Source organism: Bombina bombina, chromosome 4 (genome assembly GCF_027579735.1).
Source record: "Bombina bombina isolate aBomBom1 chromosome 4, aBomBom1.pri, whole genome shotgun sequence".
NCBI classification, from domain to species: domain Eukaryota; kingdom Metazoa; phylum Chordata; class Amphibia; order Anura; family Bombinatoridae; genus Bombina; species Bombina bombina.
This window is the reverse complement of record NC_069502.1, coordinates 535,348,740-535,369,642: the sequence shown is the minus strand read 5'-3', so window position 1 is coordinate 535,369,642 and position 20,903 is coordinate 535,348,740. Positions and strand designations below refer to the sequence as shown.

The 20,903-nt window shown below is 41.1% G+C and overlaps 1 protein-coding gene across 3 annotated transcripts in view; it reads left to right on the top strand.

Annotated features, from left to right (window-relative positions):
* The first annotated feature begins 1,717 nt into the window (after positions 1-1,717).
* The window catches only part of LOC128656521 (PH-interacting protein-like), a 109,175-nt gene continuing 89,989 nt past the window's right edge, over positions 1,718-20,903 (top strand). For 2 of the 3 annotated variants that reach the window (XM_053710467.1, XM_053710466.1), the window contains exon 1: positions 1,718-3,584. In XM_053710467.1, the coding sequence (XP_053566442.1) occupies positions 3,431-3,584 (154 nt within the window). In that variant the 5' untranslated portion in view covers positions 1,718-3,430. The remainder of the gene's footprint in view (positions 3,585-20,903) is intronic. The other variant, XM_053710465.1, reaches the window with a different exon arrangement.

The window sequence follows — 20,903 nt, the reverse complement described above, 5'->3', positions numbered from 1 at the left end:
GCAAGAGATATTCAGGACCCCTGGGCACTAGAAATAGTGACCCACGGTTATCAATTGGAATTCAAGGATTTTCTCCCTAGAGGGAGATTTCATCTTTCAAAGTTATCTGCAAACCAGATAAAAAGAGAGGCGTTCTTACGCTGTGTAAAAGACCTTTTTACTATGGGAGTAACTATTGTCCAGTTCCAAAATTGGGACAGGGGTTTTACTCAAACCTATTTGTGGTTCCCAAAAAAGAGGGAACGTTCAGACCCATCTTAGACCTCAAGTCTCTAAACAATTTTGTAAGAGGTCCATCATTCAAGATGGAGACAATACAAACAATTTTACCAATGATCCAGGAGGGTCAATATATGACTACCGTGGACTTGAAGGATGCTTACCTTCATATTCGTATCCACAAGGATCATCATCCGTTTCTAAGGTTTGCCTTCTTGGACAAACATTATCAGTTCGTGGCTCTTCCCTTCTGGTTGGCCACAGCACCCAGAATCTTCACAAAGGTTCTATGGTCTCTTTTGGCGGTTCTTAGACCACGAGGCATAGCGGTTGGTGCCTTATCTGGACGATATTCTGATCCAGGCATCAACATATCATCTGACAAAATCTCACACAGACACAGTGCTGTCTTTTCTGAGAACTCCCGGCTGGAAGGTGAACATAGAGAAGAGTTCACTTGTCTCACAGACAAGGGTTCCTTTCTTGGGAACTCTGATAGACTCGGTAGCCATGAAAATATTTCTGACAGAGGTCAGAAAATCAAAGATTCTAAATACTTGCCTGAGCACTTCAGTCCATTCCTCGGCCATCAGTGGCTCAGTGTATGGAGGTAATCGGATTAATGGTAGCGGCAATGGACATCATTCCGTTTGCTCGCTTTCATCTCAGACCACTGCAGCTGTGCATGTTCGGACAGTGGAATGGGGATTATGCGGATTTATCTCCTCAGATAAATCTAGATCAAGAAACCAGAAACTCTCTTCTTTGGTGGTTATTGCTGGATCATCTGTCCCAGGGGACTTGCTTCCGCAGGCCATCGTGGGTGATAGTGACAACGGACGCCAGACTTTTGGGCTGGGGTGCAGTCTGGAATTCCCTGAAAGCAATATTCAATGCGCTTCAGGCATGGCCTCAGTTGGCTTCGGCCAAATTAATCAGATTACAGTCGGACAACATCACGACTGTGGCCTATATCAATCATCAGGGGGGAACAAGGAGTTCCTTAGCGATGAGAGAGGTATCCAAAATAATCAGTTGGGTGGAGGCCCACTTTTGTCATCTGTCAGCAATCCACATCCCAGGTGTAGAGAACTGGGAAGCGGATTTTCTAAGCAGACAGACTTTTCATCCGGGGAAGTAGGAACTCCACCCGGAGGTATTTGCCTCATTGATTCGCCGATGGGGCAAACCGGAATTGGATCTGATGGCATCTCGACAGAATGCCAAGCTTCCAAGATACTGATCCAGGTCAAGGGATCCCCAGGCAGAACTGATAGATGCCCTGGCAGTGCCTTGGTTGTTCAGCCTAGCTTATGTGTTTCCACCGTTTCCTCTCCTTCCACGCGTGATTGCTCGAATCAGACAGGAGAGAGCTTCGGTGATCCTGATAGAGCCTGCGTGGCCACGCAGGACTTGGTATGCGGATCTAGTGGACATGTCTTCACTACCACCGTGGAAACTTCCTTTGAGACAGGACCTTCTCATTCAAGGTCCTTTCCAACATCCAAATCTAACTTCTCTGCAGCTGACTGCGTGGAGATTGAACGCTTGATTTTATCAAAGCAAGGATTCTCTGATTCTGTTATCAGTACTTTGATACAGGCTAGAAAGCCTGTCACTAGAAAAATCTATCATAAGATATGGCGTAAATATCTTTATTGGTGTGAATCCAAGGGCTACTCATGGAGTAAAGTTAGGATTCCTAGGATTCTGTCTTTTCTCCAAGAAGGATTGGAGAAAGGCCTATCAGCTAGTTCCTTAAAGGGACAAATTTCTGCATTGTCAATTTTGTTTCATAAACGTTTGGCAGATGTGCCAGATGTTCAGTCTTTTTGTCAGGCTCTAACCAGAATTAAGCCTGTATTTAGACCAATTACTCCTCCCTGGAGTTTGAATTTAGTTCTTCGAGTTCTTCAAGGGTTTCCGTTTAAACCTTTACATTCTATAGATATAAAGTTATTATCATGGAAAGTTCTGTTTTTGGTTGCTATTTCTTCTGCTCGAAGAGTTTCTGAGCTTTCAGCGTTATAGTGTGATTCACCTTATCTCATATGTCATTCTGATAAGGTGGTTTTACGTACCAAACCTGGTTTTCTTCCTAAGGTTGTTTCGAATAAAAATATTAATCAGGAAGTTATTGTTCCTTCTTTGTGTCCTAATCCTTCTTCCAAGAAGGAGCATCTGTTACATAACTTGGACGTGGTCCGTGCCTTAAAGTTTTACTTACAGGCAACTAAGGATTTCTGTCAATCATCTTCATTGTTCATTGTTTATTCTGGAAAGCGTAGGGGTCAGAAAGCTATGGCTACCTCTCTTTCTTTTTGGTTGAGAAGTATCATCCGCCTGGCATATGAGACTGCTGGACAGCAGCCTCCTGAAAGAATTACGGCTCATTCTACTAGGGCTGTGGCTTCCACAGGGGCTTTTAAAAATAATGCATCTGTTGAACAGATTTGTAAGGCTGCGACTTGGTCGTCCCTTCATACTTTTTACAAATTTTACAAATTTGATACTTTTGCTTCTTCTGAGGCTGTTTTTGGGAGGAAAGTTCTTCAAGCAGGGGTGCCTTCCGTTTAGGTCTCTGTCTTGTCCCTCCCTTTCATTCGTGTCCTGTTGCTTTGGTAGTGGTATCCCACAAGTAAGGATGAAATCCGTGGACTCGTCGTATCTTGTAGAAGAAAAGGAAATTTATGCTTACCTGATAAATTGATTTCTTCTACGATACGACAAGTCCACGGCCCTCCCTGTCAAATTTAGACAGATTCTGTTTTTTATTATTTATAACTTCAGTCACCTCTGCACCTTTGAGCTTTTCCTTTCTCTTCTTATAACTTCGGTCGAATGACTGGGGGTGGAGGGGAAGGGAGGAGCTATATATACAGCTCTGCTGTGGTGCTCTTTGCCACTTCCTGTTAGCAGGAGGATAATATCCCACAAGTAAGGATGAAATCCGTGGACTCGTCGTATAGTAGAAGAAATCAATTTATCAGGTAAGCATAAATTTCCTTTTTTTCTTTGTATACTAGATCCAGTGGCATACAAAAAGTCTCCTTGTTATCCTTGTAATTATATTTAAAACTTGATAATTTGTGTTTTCAGCCCTGAAAGGAAGAGGAGGTACATAAAACATCAACAAAAGCCTGAAAACAGTGTTGTAACCCCTGCATCAGCACCTCTGCGTTCAGCAGCAAATAAAGCCTCGTCGGCTCAGATGAATGGCAAAGTTGCAGAATTAACTTCGTTAGGTCGCACAAGAAGTAACAGGAGGCAGGGGGAGCCAAATCTTGCTTCCCAGCCATCTACATCTTCAACGTTTAAGCCTTTGTCTGCTAAACATAATAATTCTTTGATGCTGACAAAATCAGGTATGTCACCATAGATAAAGAGCTTACACAACCTTATGAATGTAGCAAAATATGTTCAAATCACATAGGAGAGTTCAGATTCAGTACTTTCACTCTTCATGAATTAAAATAAATATTTTATCAACTGTGGAAATGCATGTTTTTCAGCTATTATCTGGTGATATATAAATCATCTCTCGCATATGTAGCAGGGGTGTTCAATCATTTTGAATAATCTGTACATAAGTATTTTGTTTTTAACTTGTAGCTGATGAACACATTTCAAAAATATATACTTGATGAGAGTCCACAAGATCACCATGTGGGATTCCTTTCCCTGTCCGCCAGGAGGACGCCCCTAGATTCTAAAACTCTGTTTCACCTTTTATTCCTAGCACTTCCCTAGCCTGTTCAATTACATCTTTGAATCCATAGGAGAAGATAAAACACATGAAGTACTCTGATGTTCATGTCATTGATAGTAGTTCTCTATTCAATCTAAGGCCCACATGTTCCCTCAAAGTGCCTCCTAGACAGTGAGGAATGAAGGAGTTCTATGGGAAGTTAAAATCTTCTATCAGATATTAGTCCCCTGGGTAAAATGCACATTTATCTCTGAATAACCCTTGTCTACAATATGCTATCCCTTAACAGATCATTTGAAATGTAAGACAGTTTACAAAGACAAATGGTGCATGTTTTACACTATCCCACATTCATAACATATATCTGTATCTCTCACCCTCTCCCTATTCCCTTCTTCTCTCCCTATAAGCATGCTCCCTATCAGAGCTCTGATTTGTGGCAGAGTCAATACTTACCGACAACCTCTTCAATGTGCTTCCACTGTGCCGCTGAATGTAGAAATAAAAAAAATATATACTTTTTCTATGCTGCGCTCTTTGTATACCTGCACTATCCTGCATTCGTCACAGTTTGCCCCCATACCCTTCCTCGAATGAGCTCTTCTAGTGAATATAGTCTGTTGCTACTGCGGTACAAGATTGAGGAAGGTTTTAGCAGGTACGTAGAAATGCTTACTTTCTGCAGTTCACAGGGGCATACATTACAATTTTTATGTAGCCTGGGAATGAAATACACCTTTTTAGAAATTATGGCACGTTATCTAGCAGTTGTTAGAACTTACATCCCTGGGCTAGTATCCCTTTTTTCGTGGCAGTATAACCATCACTTATGCATATAGATTCAGTCTGTATATGGCTCTCAACAGTTTTTTCCCATTCCCGCCTCCTTTTTTTTTATCAATTTTTATGCACTTGTCAGTCTTGGGGACTTTGTGGGGAGTATGAAGGGGTTAACTAATGTGGTAAGATTCAGGGAGCGGTGCTAAATTTACTCTGCATTATGGGAATTCCAAAGTGGTGGGTCATTTCCTGGCTACCAGGAGGAGGCAGGCACCCTACACCAGAGGTTTTAGAATCCCTACTTTGCTTCTCCTCCCAGTAGTTCTTTGCCTCGTTAAGGAGAAGGCAAGGATAGAGATGTTAAAGGTTATTGAACATTTACAGGGATATTGATCCCCAAATTTTACTCAATTGATGGTTCTTGGAAGAGAGAGACATAGGAGAGTACTGGCTGTATAATGTAAATCTCGGGGGAGTTGTGGTCACAAGCCTGCCACAAGTTTCACTGGAATAATTCCTTTAGCTGCCTCCTGCTTGGCCATGAGGTTTACTCCCTCAGTATATCCTTTTACTGTTAGTTTCAGTACAGGATGGGCTTTCTACTGCATCCATAGGACTAACTTTGGTAAGAACAGTAGCGTGAGCATTCTGTGGGTAAGTATGCTGCATGGCTCACACAGCCCACAGGCTACATGTAAGTACATAACTCAGTGTATATAGTCATTTAACATTGAGTGCTGCGCATTACAGGTCTATTACTTTGCTGACTGTTTGTGCACGTGGGGTTAATGTGCAGCACATTGCTTTATTCACTTCCCTTCAGGTATTATGCAATGCTATGGGGGGTTGTAGCTGGAAAACAAAACGGGATGCTTTTAGGTGTTTTACTACATTTTTGCACTTTATTGTAGTGCCCTTTAAAATTTCCTCTTCTCACTCCACTCCGTTAGGAGCGCTAAGGAGATACCAGGGCTTGAAAGTTCAGCGCCTGGAGGGGGAATTATTTCAGCGAGCCTTGGTAGGGGGTTGAGCACACGCTCTACCTTTATCTAGATTCAAGCACAGCAGGAGGTCATTGCTTCACTATCGCTTATGCAGGTGCCGGAGGGGGTAAGACCCTATACCAAGAGCTGGAGTTAACTGCCGGTCGCAACGAATGCACATTTTGAGAGCTCCGCTGTAACTTATATCCAAACTGCCTCAAAAGTCCACAAATCTTGACCAAAGTGCCTTAAAACAAATATAACGGTTAAAGGAGTGAGCTTTAAGTATACACTAGGGCATAGACTGTAATAACCGGCAGGGTTGCGACTCAAGAGGAGGCAGGGAAGGCCTAGCTGAGGAGCCCGCAATCCACCGGGAGAGAACCCGACCAGCCCAATTAAGTAAGGCATTATAGCACACTGCTCCAGGGGGCCGGGGATCTGGCCCGGAGAGTAAAGGACTCACTCACCTAAGATTCTACAAGCACGCCATCCTGCCCGCAACGAAGATTATAGCAGTGAATGGCCGCAGCGGTAGTGAGGAGTCGAAGGATCAGTGAGGTTGGCGAGGCTTGAGGGTAAGACTGCCTGGAGAGCACGCTGCACACCCGCAGCACACAGACACTAAGCAAAACCCTACACAGACACCGGGCCCAGGAGGGAGGGGGCAGACGGCTCCTAGTGACTGCTGACATACATCCTGCAGAGCACAGACACGCTTTCTGGCACAAACTGCCATTATTCAGTACTTGATCCCCAGGCTCTGACTACGCCACCAAACCTCCTCACAAGGACAGGGAAGACTTTAGAAAAATTAGCAGGATACCAATAAGCACTTAGCAACTACACTAAAAGCTAGCTCTATGATAACGGCTTGCTTTGCAGTTACTGAGAGACTGATCCGCCATAAAAAAAAAGCTACCACGCTCTGATTACACAGCGCAGCCAATATAAATAGAGACACACAAACAGGCCAGCTTGCCCTGTGACATCTCAGAAATAAAGATTACAATACCCTTTTTGCAGAATCCTTACAGTACTGAAACCTCCAATCACACCCAGTTCTGTTGCAAAGGGTAGACACAGAACCCCATGTAAAGGGAGCAAGATTTGAGAAGCACTATAATCACCATAAGCTGGTCATTCTCACTGCTTTCAAAGCACCAACTCTGTGAAAGGTGCTCTCTACTAATCAGATACTCTAAAGGGGACAATACATAAAGATGGCTGTCCTATCTCCATAAATCTTGGTAACTTGGGGATAGGTGGGACACTCTTTTCCCCCCTCCCCTTTCCTGCTATCCTGGGTGGTAGCAGGTCATATCCCACACTCCTTTTCCCGTCATTATCCCGTGAGGATAACTTCCTTGGGGAGTAGCGCTTTTTGGGGTTCACGCTCCTCTCTAAACACCAATCTCCATCTGACCGCTGCTGGATACTGACATCATTCGGTAGTGAGACCTGTCAGAGTAGAAGAAAGGAGGAGTCAATAATATCTCACAATACCTGAATCCTTAGTCCCTGTCGCCCGGGAATAGCTAAGTGTGGTGCATAATGGCACTAATAGCCCACTAAGATTTTAAAGTCAAACATGACAAAGTAATTACGCTATTTGAACCATACTTTAGTACCTCAAGGTGGAAGACATCATAATCCTTTAAGCCTTTTCACCCCTTCTGAGCAATAACAACAAAGGAAGATTTACTTTAAAGATAATACACAGCACAAGTCAATAGACAAGCAGAGATGAAAAACAAAACCCAAACCATAAAGGACTGCCTCTCCAGATCATAAATGAAACAGAAGGCACGTGAGCATAACATAACAGCCAAAGAGACATCCTCAGAGAGACCAACAACGGTACTAATGGAGGCCCAGATTGATCCACCTAATACTGAACTGTTATCACAAATTAAAGTGCTATTTCAAGAGGAACTCAAAGTGGAACTTCTCGATCTTAAACAAGACGACAGGGACATCGGAGGACAAACATCAGAAATAGAGCAGAAACTAGATGATATATCAGAGGAAATTCCACATATGCAACAGAAACTGCAGGAACAATCGGACTCCATAAAAAATCTAGAAGCTTAAATTGAAAACCTAGAAAACATACGCATCAGAAATCTCCCAGAACTTTTTCATCAATTACCTGAGTTGGAGATCGAAATGCTGCTGATGGATAGGGTACATAGAGCCCTGACCAAACCCTCACAATCCAAGGCAAGAGATATAATTGTAAAACTACATTATTACCATGTAAAGGAAGCCATTCTCAAAGCAGCCAGATCATCTCATAATTTGTGCTTTGAAAACCACCCAATACAGCTACTGATCTTTCCCTAACCACCCTAAAAGAAGAGAGATGAAACCAGTGATACAAGCCCTCATCAAGGCTAAAATTAAATACAGATGGAGCTTTCCTTTTAAGCTGCTCTTTGCCTTTATGGGCAGCACCTACATATGCTCAACTGTGGAAGAAGGGGAAACACTCCTAACTCGCCTGGGAATCTCCAAGGGTGACTCAAACACACCGGCATCACCAGCAACCCCAGAGGAAGTCAATCAAATGTGACTGGTCTTCGGTTGGAAAATCGAAAAAAGCAAAACAAGGCTCTAAAACACCTTCTGAATCTAGCAACACAAGTGTGGAGGATGGACCGATTACTTGAACACAGCAATCGCAAGATTATACTGTTGGACATTACGCCACACTTTTAGAAACTAAAAGTTTCCCCAACAGGGGTATTACCTGCTAAAGCAGAAATGTTGAGTATAAAGTTACACTAGCTCAGTTGGAGTTTCTTACATCATTGAAATTTCCTCACCCTTAATTCCCTACCTCTGCCAACCCATTCCCCGCCCTTCCCCCCTCCCTACACCCCCACCCGTATTCTGCCCCCCCCTCCATCCCTGATGGTTTACTGTTTCAAATCAAAGTTGCAACTCAGTTTGTTGAAAATGTTTGACTAAGAAAATTCCTACACAAAAGGTAAATTATTGTTGTTCAAGTTATGTTACAATATGTTTATTGTTGTTTGTTTTTAAAAAAAACTTCAATTTGTCACCTAGTAGCTTGCCCAACCAGCATAATTACTAAGACTATAGTTAACGTATTTGAAGTAGGGAAATGGTTGATATGCAATCCAATAAAGTGTGCATACATAAACAAGAAGCCCTACCCCTATACATGCCTTTCACTCTATGAAATCCTTAGATTAACCTCTCGATGTGAGGAGATATTGATAAGAAAGATAGATAATCTCTATGACCATAAAAGTAATATCCCATAATGTCAGAGGCCTAAACTCTGACCTCAAACTGAAAAAAGCCATTACAGAATATAAATCATTAAAGGCACAGATAATAATGATGCAAGAGACTCACTTTACAAAACAATACACCCCCAAGTATTGGGATAAATTATACCCCATTCAATACTACACTACAAGCACAATGAAAAAAGGTGGGGTCTCCATATTACTGCACATGTCTCTAAATTTTAAGGAATAAGAAATAATTAGAGATAGATTGGGCAGATTTATCATAGTTAAAGTGTTAATACTTAACACACCAGTGATGTTAGTTAACGTATATGCAACAAATGACCATCAAGGACCTTATCTTACTAACCTTAGCAAGCAACTAACACTATCGAAAAGGTACAAAACCATAATTGAAGGGGATTTTAATATGACATTTGATGATAAAATAGATAGATCCACAAAAGACGGAAATAGCTCACCACGTATCTTGAGGGACTTTGTCATAGACCATAACCCTGTAGATTGTTGAAATAGCTCACCACGTATCTTGAGGGACTTTGTCATAGACCATAACCCTGTAGATTGTACAGAGGGGAACGTGACTACACTTACTACTCAGCTGCACATGGCACCCACTCTATAATAGATTACGTACTCACTAGCTAGATAATGTTCCCACTAGTAGAATCAGCAAATATCATCAACTGTGCCTGGTCTGATCATTCTATAACAGAAATCACACTTCATGGGACAATAAATACACAGCGAGTGAGATTGTGGTCCCTACACCCTAGCTTATTATGCAATACTCTTTTGTTACAAAGGTTACAACAAAGCATTGAGGAATTTGCTACACTAAATGAAGGGTCAACTTCCATTCCAATTTACCTGTGGGACTCCCTGAAAGCATACATCAGGGGAATACTGATATTAGAGGCTAGTAAGACTTAAAAGGTAAAACAAGCCAAATTGTCAAATTTAAGAATGGAAATACAAATGCTGAGGGAACAATTTATACAAAACCCAAAAAAATCGGTAAGAAACAAATTGAGAGATAAAAATGAGAAACTTAACCAACTTATGAATATAGAAGCAATAAACTCAATTAAAGCCAATGACTCTCAATTCTATTTATACAGTAACAAACCTGACAAAATGTTAGCCAATAAATTAAAAGATATCACTAGGGCTATCACAGTGCCTCAAATTCAACTCCCAAATGGTGTGCACACTAATGACCCCCAACAAATAGCGAATATTTTTGCTGACTACTACACGTCACTCTATAATCTAAATCCCCTGAATGTAGCTCAGGATAAAACGGAAAATTTAGCACACTTAATTCTATCTCAGAAGAAGATTTGAGTAAATTGAATGCCCCAATAACAGCACAAGAAGTTGCAACAGTTATTAAAGAACTTAAGAGATCTAAGGCCCCAGGACCTGACGGATACGCAGGTTACTTTTATAAAGATTTACAGAGGGCCATTACACCGCAGCTAGTAAACTTTTTAATTATTTTATTATCCTTGAGGGTATGCTATGCTATTTTGTATAAAAATGGCATTAAAGGAGAGCTTTCCATGATGCGCTGAAATCTATATACTCTAGACCTGAGGCTTTTGTGAGACTATTGGGATACCAATCTAAGCCCATACAGATTAGAAATGGCACAAGGCAAGGGTGTCCTCTATCTCCCCTACTTTGCGCTATGCATAGAGCCTTATTCGCTATGCATATAGCATTATTCGCAGACGATATAATCCTATCTCTAACCTAAACCATTACTGCCACTTCACCCCTTATATGCTATATTGCAGGACTTCGGCAAATTATCCGCATATAAAGTGAACAAAGAGAAATGCAAAGCAATCAGTGTACTTATCCCTCTGCCAGCAAAACAATTACTTGAATTAAATTTTTCCTGGCCAAAGAAATCCCTGAAATACATGGGTATAAATTTAACGCCAAATGTTAATCACCTTTATCAGGCAAATTATGTCCCCCTATTCGCTGAACTTAGAAAACTTATGACTAGATGGACAAAATATAAAATATCCCTTTATGTCAGAATTGTAACCACGAAAATGACAATCTTACCAAAACTACTTTACCTCTTTCGATCCCTTCCAGTTTCCATACCAATTTCCGAACTCCACAAGCTACAAAAAGACATTTTAAACTTTATTTGGCAGTGAAAGAGAGGAAGAATAAACAAAAAAATCATGCTTACACACAGAAGTAGGGGAGGGGTGGGGGTCCCACAGTTAATTTCGTATTATCACGCAGCTAGATTAGTGCAAACAACCCATTGGTACAAAGTGGATAATTTGACACAGTGGCGCCCATTTAACAAGCTCCGTAGTGAGCTTGTGGGCCCCTGTTTCTAACGAATCTTCAGACTCGCCAGAAACAGCAGGCGGACAGACATCACCGGAATTCAACCCGATCGAGTATGATCGGGTTGATTGACACCCCCTGCTGGCGGGCCCATTGGCCGCGCATTCAGCAAGGTCTATTATGATCAGGTCCGCCAGACTTTGTTAAATAGAGGCCAGTGGGTAAAGCTTAAATCTGATATGATGGACATTGAACAGATCTATAGAATTTTATGGATGCCAAAACAACACAGACCCCCTCAGGGGAAAAATTCTCATCAATTTCACACACCATGTTCATTTGGGACACATTAACAAATACCCACTAATTAGCGAGAGGTCCAAGATATACCTTTAGTGATTCTTAACACTACTATTACAGAACAGGTACAAAAAAATGGGCAAACAAAGGGTTATACAGAATCGCAGACATACTGCGGAACAATAGAATTATCACATATACCCAGTACCAGGAGTGAGGAGATGTGGAACAAAATTCATGGTACCACTATCTACAGCTGAAATCAAGGGCTCGCAAAATATTGGCGGTAAAGGCACCTTAAACAAACACACAGTTTGAGCTACTATGTTTATCTCAATCACCTGTGAAAGGCATGATTTCCAAATTATATATAATAGTCTGGTAATACTCATACAGATGGTAAAACATCAGTAATGCTTAGATGGGAGAGAGAATTAGGCAAAACCTGGAACTCTGAAGACTGGGTAGAAAATCTATATAGAGGCTCTTCTTTCACTGCAAATGCATCAATGAAAGAAAACTATTTGAAAGTAGTTTTCGGCTGGTACTATTACCCTACTAGATTCTGTAGGATAGATCCGCCAAAAATAATAATACATACTGAAACAGATTGAGTATCATTATCATATGCACAATGATACTGCAACTATCTTAAATTCCAAGGACCGGTTCCTGGATCTTTGGGAACCTCCTGGATCTTTGGGAACCATATATTATGCACTATGAGGCCAAACAGCAGAGACATGTTCAAACTGCTGAGCCCAGGATGTAAAGAAATATATGTAGGCATAATTAGACCTATGAGAATAACACAAGAAATGTATATGTGAACTTCTGTTACTATATTCCATCTTGTGTTTTGTAATTTGTAACAGTCAATAATGATAATCTTAAAAAGGCAATGTTTGCTGATAAATTGATTGTGTTGAATGAAAAACTTGTAAAAAAAAAAAAACATTTTAACAACAAAAAAATGTTATTCTCAGACTAAACATTTCTTTGAATGCATAATTCTATCTAGTATTTATTTCCTTCTAAATACAGGGAGAGTCCACAGCTGCATTCATTACTTGTAGGAAATACAGAACCTGGCCACCAGGAGGAGACAAAGACACCCCAGCCAAAGGCTTAAATACTTCCCCTACTTCCCTCATCCCCCAGTAATTCTTTGCCTTTCGTCACACGAGGTTGGCAGAGAATTGTCAGAAGATTTCGGAGTAGTTCCTTATAGAGGGTTGTACCCTTCGAGATGGGACTGGAGTTTTAAGTAGTCTTGTCAGCCTCTCAGTGAGAGCATTTATGAAAGTTAGAGTCTGGAGGTGCAGTAAGAGTCTTTCTGCGAACCCATCCAGACTCATATTAACAGCTCCTTAAGCAATCAGCATTGACGAGTTTCGCTGCCTGCTTTTCTTCACTCCAGTCCATGTCAGAGGCCCTGCTACCACTGTTCCACGGCATAGATTCGGGTAAGATCGCTTCATTATTTTACACACATGTTAACAATAGAAGACAGGCTCACAGTGGGACTCCTTTATCTTTATGGAATCAAAGGGGATTATTGAACAGTGGGGGTTTTTAATCATATTTGTTTTGTGATTTCGACTGCTTATGTGTAAGAACGTTTGGGCTCTTAGGCTGATACGGAACGTACAGGTTATTTTCATTTTGAGAGCTGCGCAGTTTCTTATATTATTATTTTTCCTTAGCAGGGCCAGGTCCTGCATGAGCACCATGTGACCGGGAATGGTCACGTTTTTTTTCACTGTTTCTGATTCCTGACTGGATGTCTGCAGAGAGGAGCTTCTTCTCTGTCTGTCTAGGTCATAGAAGGTGGTGAGTGCCCCAGCCATTGGGGGTATAAGGTGCCAGTTGTTTTTCCTTTCTATAATTTGATATAGAGGCATTATGGAGGATTTTGATCATTTATAAGGGGATCCTTTCTGGGTTTCTTACCTTCGCTTGCTAATAGACTTTTAGGGACTTTCTCGTGTCTTTTTGATCCTCAGAGTTGGATCTAGACCTGAGTTGCTGATGTCGAAACCAGGGTGGATCTGGATGCTGTTTTGTCTTAGGGACAGGGATTTTTCTCTACCCTGCCTAGCAAGCTGAAGGCTTAGCGTTGAATCCTACTGTGGCAACTTTCTTTTAATCCTGAGATCTTGCGGCCTACAGCCACACCACCCTGAATGCGCCTGATCTCAGAAGCTAAGCAAGGCCGGGCCTGGTTAGTTCTTGGATGGGAGACCGCCTGGGAATACCAGGTGCTAAAAAATTTACCTCCCTTAGGGGGCAGATTTCAGCCATATCTGTTTTACTGCTCACAGAGCCTCCAGATGTCCAATCTTGTTCAGGCTTTGAATAGATCAGGCCTGTGTTTAGATCTAGTGCTCCTCCTTGGAGTTTACATTTTGTTCTAAGTTTTGCAGAAGGCCCCGTTTGGGCTTATGCATAGAGTTGCATAGAGTTGACATTAAGATTTTCTGTCTTGGAAGGTTCCTTTTTTTCTACTGACTATTGCTTCAGCTCATGGATGTCTTGCAATGTAATGTCCCTTAACTAGTTTTTCATGCGGCCAAGGCTGTTCTCTCTGGGTTAGGTTTTCTTCCTATGGTTGTTTTAGATCGCAACATCAATCAGGAGATTGTGGTTCCTTCCTTGTGTCCTAATCCTCCTCCTTCGATGGAGTGGTTATTTCATAACTTGGATGTGGTTCGGGCCTTGAAGTTCTATCTTCAGGCTGCAAATGAGTTTTTGTCAAACCTCTTCCTTGTTTGTGTCTATTCTGGGAAGTGTAAGGCGCAGGAAGCCTTGTCCAATTCCTTGTTTTTCTGGTTGAGGAGCATGTTCGCTTAGCTTATAGAGTCAGCGGGACACAAGTCTCCTCAGGGGTTAATGGCTCATTTCAATTACAGTGACATCTTTTTGGGTCTCTGACATGAGATCCTATGGTTCTGATTGTTGGGCGGCTACTTGGTCCTCCTAACTTTCTTATCTTTTTATTTTTTGCTTCTGTCAAGGAAGTCTTCGGAATTTGTTTTTTTTTGCAGGCTGTGGTACCTTCAGGTTGGGCCGCCTCTTATTTGTACCCTCCTGCCCGTGCTCTCTGGTAGGCGGCCCTAAATTTAGTTGTTTTTCTTCTGGCACCTTTTTCACCCTGATATTTCTCCTACTGTTCCTTGTTCCCTCTGCAGAATGACTGGAGGGATGAGGGAAGTGGGGGAGGTATTTAAGCCTTTGGCTGTGGTGTCTTTGCCTCTTCCTGGTGGCCAGGTTCTGTATTTCCCACAAGTAATGAATACAGCTGTGGACTCTCCCTGTATCGAAGGAAAGGAAATTATCTGGTAAGTCATAATTTATGTTTTATTGCTTAATTTCCCTTTAAAGGATATTAAACCCAAATTTGTATTTCATGATTCAGATAGAGCATGCAATTTAAAGCAACATTCTAATTTACTCTTATCATCAATTTGTCTTCATTCTCTTGGTATCTTTATTTCAAAAACTGCAATGTCAGCTTAGGAGCTTGCCCATTTTTGGTTCAGCACTCTGGGTAGTGCTTTGATTGGTGACTACATTTAAGAGTGTTTCCACATTCAGGGGTATATCCACTCAGGTATGAATAAGTATCATGTCTCTAACAGTCAAACAAAAACCATACAAGGGGCAGAAAATGATCCTTCAGAGGCCTTTAGCTCAAAAGGGACATCTATTCGGAGCAACCCTTCTAAATTCCCTACAGAAAAACTGGGTACATTTAAATCCAAAGGTTCCACTTCTGAAGCTGGATTTTCAGAAACCCAGGACCCTCCCCCTGAAGCAATGGCAGGGTATACTTTAATTTCAAGCTTGAGCATATTCATAGACATTTATGTGCAGAGGGAAGGTTGACACAATTACTCCCATGAGTAGTTAGTCATAAGCCTGCCACAGGTGTCGCAGGGATTGGTTCCCTAGCCACCTCCTTTTGGGTTGTTGATATACTGCTTACAGTGATCCTCTGCTGTGACGTGCACAGTACTGGATGGGCTCTCTACTGGATGCAGACATTCTACAGAAAGGCTGCTACATGAAAGTAAGCACAGTAGAGGTGAGTGCAGTTTCAGGTAAGTACCTTTTCACATGTTGCATTCAAATAGCCCACCAGGTATTAGTAGGTACATTTCTTTAACCGGTACATCATAGCCAGGGGACATCTTTATCAGGGCCGGACTGGGAAATCAGACCGGCCCTGGAAATTTGTATAGACCAGCCCAGCCCCCTCCAACCTAGCCACGCCCCTCCAAGCCAGACATCTATGCTCTAGCTGGTTTTCCCCTCAACTCATATAGATATAAATCATTGATCATCCAAGGCAGCAATAAGCAATTCAATCCGTATTAAACTTTCATGATTCAGATACAGCATGTCTTTCATGTAATTGTCAAGAGTCCATGAGCTAGTGACGTATGGGGACACACAATCCCAACAGGAAGGGCAAAGCTTCCCAAACTTCAAAATGCCCACAAACACACCCCTCACCACACCCACAATTCAGTTTTACAAACTTTGCCTCCTATGGAGGTGGTGAAGTAAGTTTGTGCTAAGATTTCTACGTTGATATGCGTTTCTCAGCTTTTTTGAAGCCCGATTCCTCTCAGAGTACAGTGAATGTCAGAGGGATGTGAAGGGAGTATCACCTATTGAATGCAATGATTTTCCTAACGGGGGTCTATTTCATGGGTTCTCTGTTATTGGTCGTAGAGATTCATCTCCTACCTCCCATTTCAGATCGACGATATACTCTCATATTCCATTAGCTCTACTGATAACTGTTTCAGTACTGGTTTGGCTATCTGCTATATGTGGATGGGTGTCTTTTGGTAAGTATGTTTCATTTACTTAAGACACTCTCAGCTATGGTTTGGCACTTTATATAAAGTTCTAAATATATGTATGTACTTATATTTGCCATGATTCAGGTTTTCAGTATATTTCCTTTTTGCATACTGTCAGTTTCATATCTGGGAAATGCATTTTAAGAAAAAAATGTTTTCTTACCAGGGATTTAGTCTTTTTCAAATTGACTCTTTTTCTAAATTGCGGGCTGTATTAGGCTCGCTAGGGCACAGAATGCTAATATTTATTGCATCATTCTTGGTGCAAGATTTTTTTGGCGCAAAAGTTACTTCCGTTGACGCAAATTCGTAATTTCCGGGGTCTTAGTTGGTGCCGAGTCCTTCACGAGGTTGCGTCATCTACGAAGTTGCGTCATCTATGACGCTAGTGTTTCGTTTCCGGACGTTTTTGGCGCTAAAAAATATTTTTATGTTTTTGGTGCTTCATACTTGGCGCCAAACATTTTCATTATTTAAGACCCCATTTCTTTTGCCTTTGGCCTTTTTTCTATGTAAGAGGGCTATGCTGTTTGCATTTTTTCCTATTCCTGAAACTGTCATATAAGGAAATTGATCATTTTGCTTTATATGTTTTTTCTCTTACATTCTGCAAGATGTCTCAATCTGATCCTGTCTCAGAATCTACTGCTGGAATCCTGCTGCCTGATATCGGTTCTACTAAAGCTAAGTGCATTTGTTGTAAACTTGTGTAGACTATACCTCCAGCTGTGGTTTGTAATAGTTGTCATGATAAACTTTTACATGCAGATAATGTTTCCATCAGTAATAGTTCATTACCTGTTGCTAGTCCATCAACATCTAAAACTCAGGATATTCCTGTAAATTTAAGAGAATTTATTTCTGATTCCATTCAGAAGGCTTTGTCTGCCATTCCGGCTTGTAATAAACGTAAAAGGTCTTTTAAAACTTCTCATAGAGTTGATGAAATTTCAAATGTCCGACAACATACTGATTTATCTATCTCTGATGAGGATCTATCTGATTCGGAGGATCCTGCCTTAGATATTGACACTGACAAATCCTCTTATTTATTTAAAATGGCGTATATTCGTTCTTTATTAAAAAAAGTGTTGATTACATTAGATATGGGGGAGACTAGTCCTCTTGGTATTAAAACTAGTAAACGTTTAAATTCTGTTTATAAACCTCCTGTAGTTATTCCAGAGGTTTTTCCAGTTCCTGATGCTATTTCAGATATGATTTCTAAGGAATGGAATAGGCCTGGTACTTCTTTTATTCCTTCTTTAAGGTTTTAAAAATTGTATCCTTTGCCAGCAGTTAGATTAGAGTTTTGGGAAAAGATCCCCAAAGTTGGGGCTATATCTCTACTCTTGCTACTATTCCTACGGAAGATAGTACTTCTTTTAAAGATCCTTTAGATAGGAAACTTGAATCTTATCTAAGGAAGGCTTATTTATGTTCAGGTCATCTTCTTAGGCCTGCCATTTCTTTGTCTCATGTTGCAGCTGCTTCAACTTTTTGGTTGGAAACTTTAGCTCAACAAGTATCGGATCATAATGTGTCTAGCATTGTTAAATTAATTCAACATGCTAATAATTTCATTTGTGATGCCATTTTTTATATCATCAGAATTGATGTTAGATATATATGTCTTTAGCTATTTGAGCTAGAAGAGCTTTATGGCTTAAATCTTGATATGCTGATATGACTTCTAAATCGACATTGCCATCTCTTTCTTTCCAAGGTAATAAATTATTTGGTTCTCAGTTGGATTCAATAATTTCAACTGTCACTGGGGGGAAGGGAGCTTTTTTGCCTCAGGATAAAAAGTCTAAGGGTAAATTTAAAGCTTCTAACCGTTTTCGTTCCTTTCGACTTAATAAAGAACAGAAATCTAATCCTTCCCCTAAGGAATCTGTTTCCAATTGGAAGCCTTCCTCGATCTGGAATAAATCCAAGCCATTTAAGAGATCTAAACCAGCCCCCAAGTCAGCATGAGGGTGCGGCCCTCATTCCAGCTCAGCTGGTAGGGGGCAGATTAAAATTTTTCAAAGATGTTTGGATCAATTCAGTCCAAAATCATTGGATTCAGAGCATTGTCTCTCAGGGGTACAGAATAGGTTTCAGAGTAAGACCACCTGTGAGAAGGTTTTTTCTCTAACGCATTCCAGTGAACCCAGAGAAAGCCCAGGCTTTCCTGAAGTGTGTTTCAGACCTGGAGTTATCAGGGGTAATCATGCCGGTTCTGTTTCAGGAACAGGGTCTGGGGTTTTATTTAAATCTATTCATTGTCCCGAAGAAAGAAAATTCATTCAGACCAGTTCTGGATCTAAAGATCTTGAATCGTTATGCAAGAGTACCAACATTCAAAATGGTGACTTAAAGGACTATTCTGCCTTTTATTCAGCAAGGGCATTATATGTCCACAATAGACTTACAGGATGCATATCTTCATATTCCGATTCATCCAGATCATTATCAGTTCCTGAGATTCTCTTTTCAAGACAAGCATTACCAATTTGTTGCTCTGTAATCAGAGAGCGGGGTATTGCGGTGTTTCCTTATTTGGACGATATCTTGGTACTAGCTCAGTCTTTACGTTCTGCAGAATCTCACACAAATCAACTAATGTTGTTTCTTCAAAGACATGGTTGGAGGATCAATTTACCAAAAATTTCTTTGATTCCTCAGTCAAGGGTAACCTTTTTATGTTTTCCATGACTTTGTCTCTGACAGACAAGAGACGTTTAAAATTGGTTTCAGCCTGTTGGAACCTTCAGTCTCAGTCATTCCCTTCAGTAGCTATGTGCATGGAAGTTTTAGGTCTCATGACTGCAGCATCGGACGCAATCCCTTTTGCTTGTTTTCATATGAGATCTCTCCAGCTTTGTATGCTGAATCAATGGTGCAGGGATTATACAAGGATATCACAATTAATATTCTTAAATCCCAATACTCGACTTTCTCTGACTTGGTGGTTAGATCACCATTGTATAATTCTAGGGGTCTCTTTTGTTCGTCCAACCTGGACTGTGATCACAACAGATGCGAGTCTTTCAGGTTGCGGAGCTGTTTGGGGATCTCTGACAGCACAAGGGGTTTGGAAATCTCAAGAGGCGAGATTACCAATCAGTATTTTGGAACTCCGTGCGATTCTCAGAGCTCTTCAGTTTTGGCCTCTCTTGAAGAGAGAACCGTTCATTTGTTTCCAGACAGACAATGTCACAACTGTGGTGTATGTCAATCATCAGGGTAGGACTCACAGTCCTCAGGCTATGAAAGAAGTATCTCGAATACTTGTTTGGGCGGAATCCAGCTCCTATCTAATTTCTGCTGTCCATATCCCAGGTATAGACAATTGGCAAGCGGATTATCTCAGTCATCAAACTTTACATCCGGGAGAGTGGTCTCTTCACCCAGATGTGTTTTCTCAAATTGTTCAGATGTGGGGGCTTCCAGAAATAGATCTGATGGCATCTCATCTAAACAAGAAACTTCCCAGGTACCCTTCCAGGTCCAGGGATCTTCAGGCGGAAGCAGTGGATGCATTGACACTTCCTTGGGGTTATCAACCTGCTTATATTTTTCCGCCTCTAGTTCTTCTTCCAAGAGTGATCTCCAAAATCATCATGGAGCAATCGTTTGTGCTGCTGGTGGCTCCAGCATGGTCTCACAGGTTTTGGTATGGGGATCTTGTTCGGATGTCCAGTTGCCAACCTTGGCCTCTTCCATTAAGGCCAGACCTTCTATCTCAAGGTCCGTTTTTCCATCAGGTTCTCAAATCATTAAATTTGAAGGTATGGAAATTGAACGCCTAGTGCTTAGTCATAGAGTTTCTCTGACTCAGTGTTTAATACTATGTTACAGGCTCGTAAATCTGTTTCTAGAAAGATTTATTATCGAGTTTGGAAGACCTACATTTCATGGTGTTCTTCTCATAAATTTTCTTGGCATTCTTTTAGACTTCCTAGAATTTTACAGTTTCTTCAGGATGGTTTGGATAAAGGTTTGTCTGCAAGTTCCTTGAAAGGACAAATCTCTGCTCTTTCTGTTTTATTCCACAGAAAAATTGCTAAACTCCCTGATATTCATTGTTTTGTACAGGCTTTGGTTCGTATCAAGCCTGTCATTAAATCAATCTCTCCTCCTTGGAGTCTTAATTTGGTTTTGAAGGCTTTACAGGCTCCTCCGTTTGAGCCTATGCATTCTTTGGACATTAAATTGCTTTCTTGGAAAGTGTTGTTCCTTTTGGCCATTTCTTCTGCTAGAAGAGTTTCTGAATTATCTGCTCTTTCTTGTGAATCTATTATGTTGAAGCTACGTTTTCAGGAAGACTTCTAGTCTATTTGTTATCTTTTCTGGTTCCAGGAAAGGTCAGAAGGCTTCTGCCGTTTCTTTGGCATCTTGGTTAAAGCTTTTGATTCATCAAGATTATTTGGAGTCGGGTAAA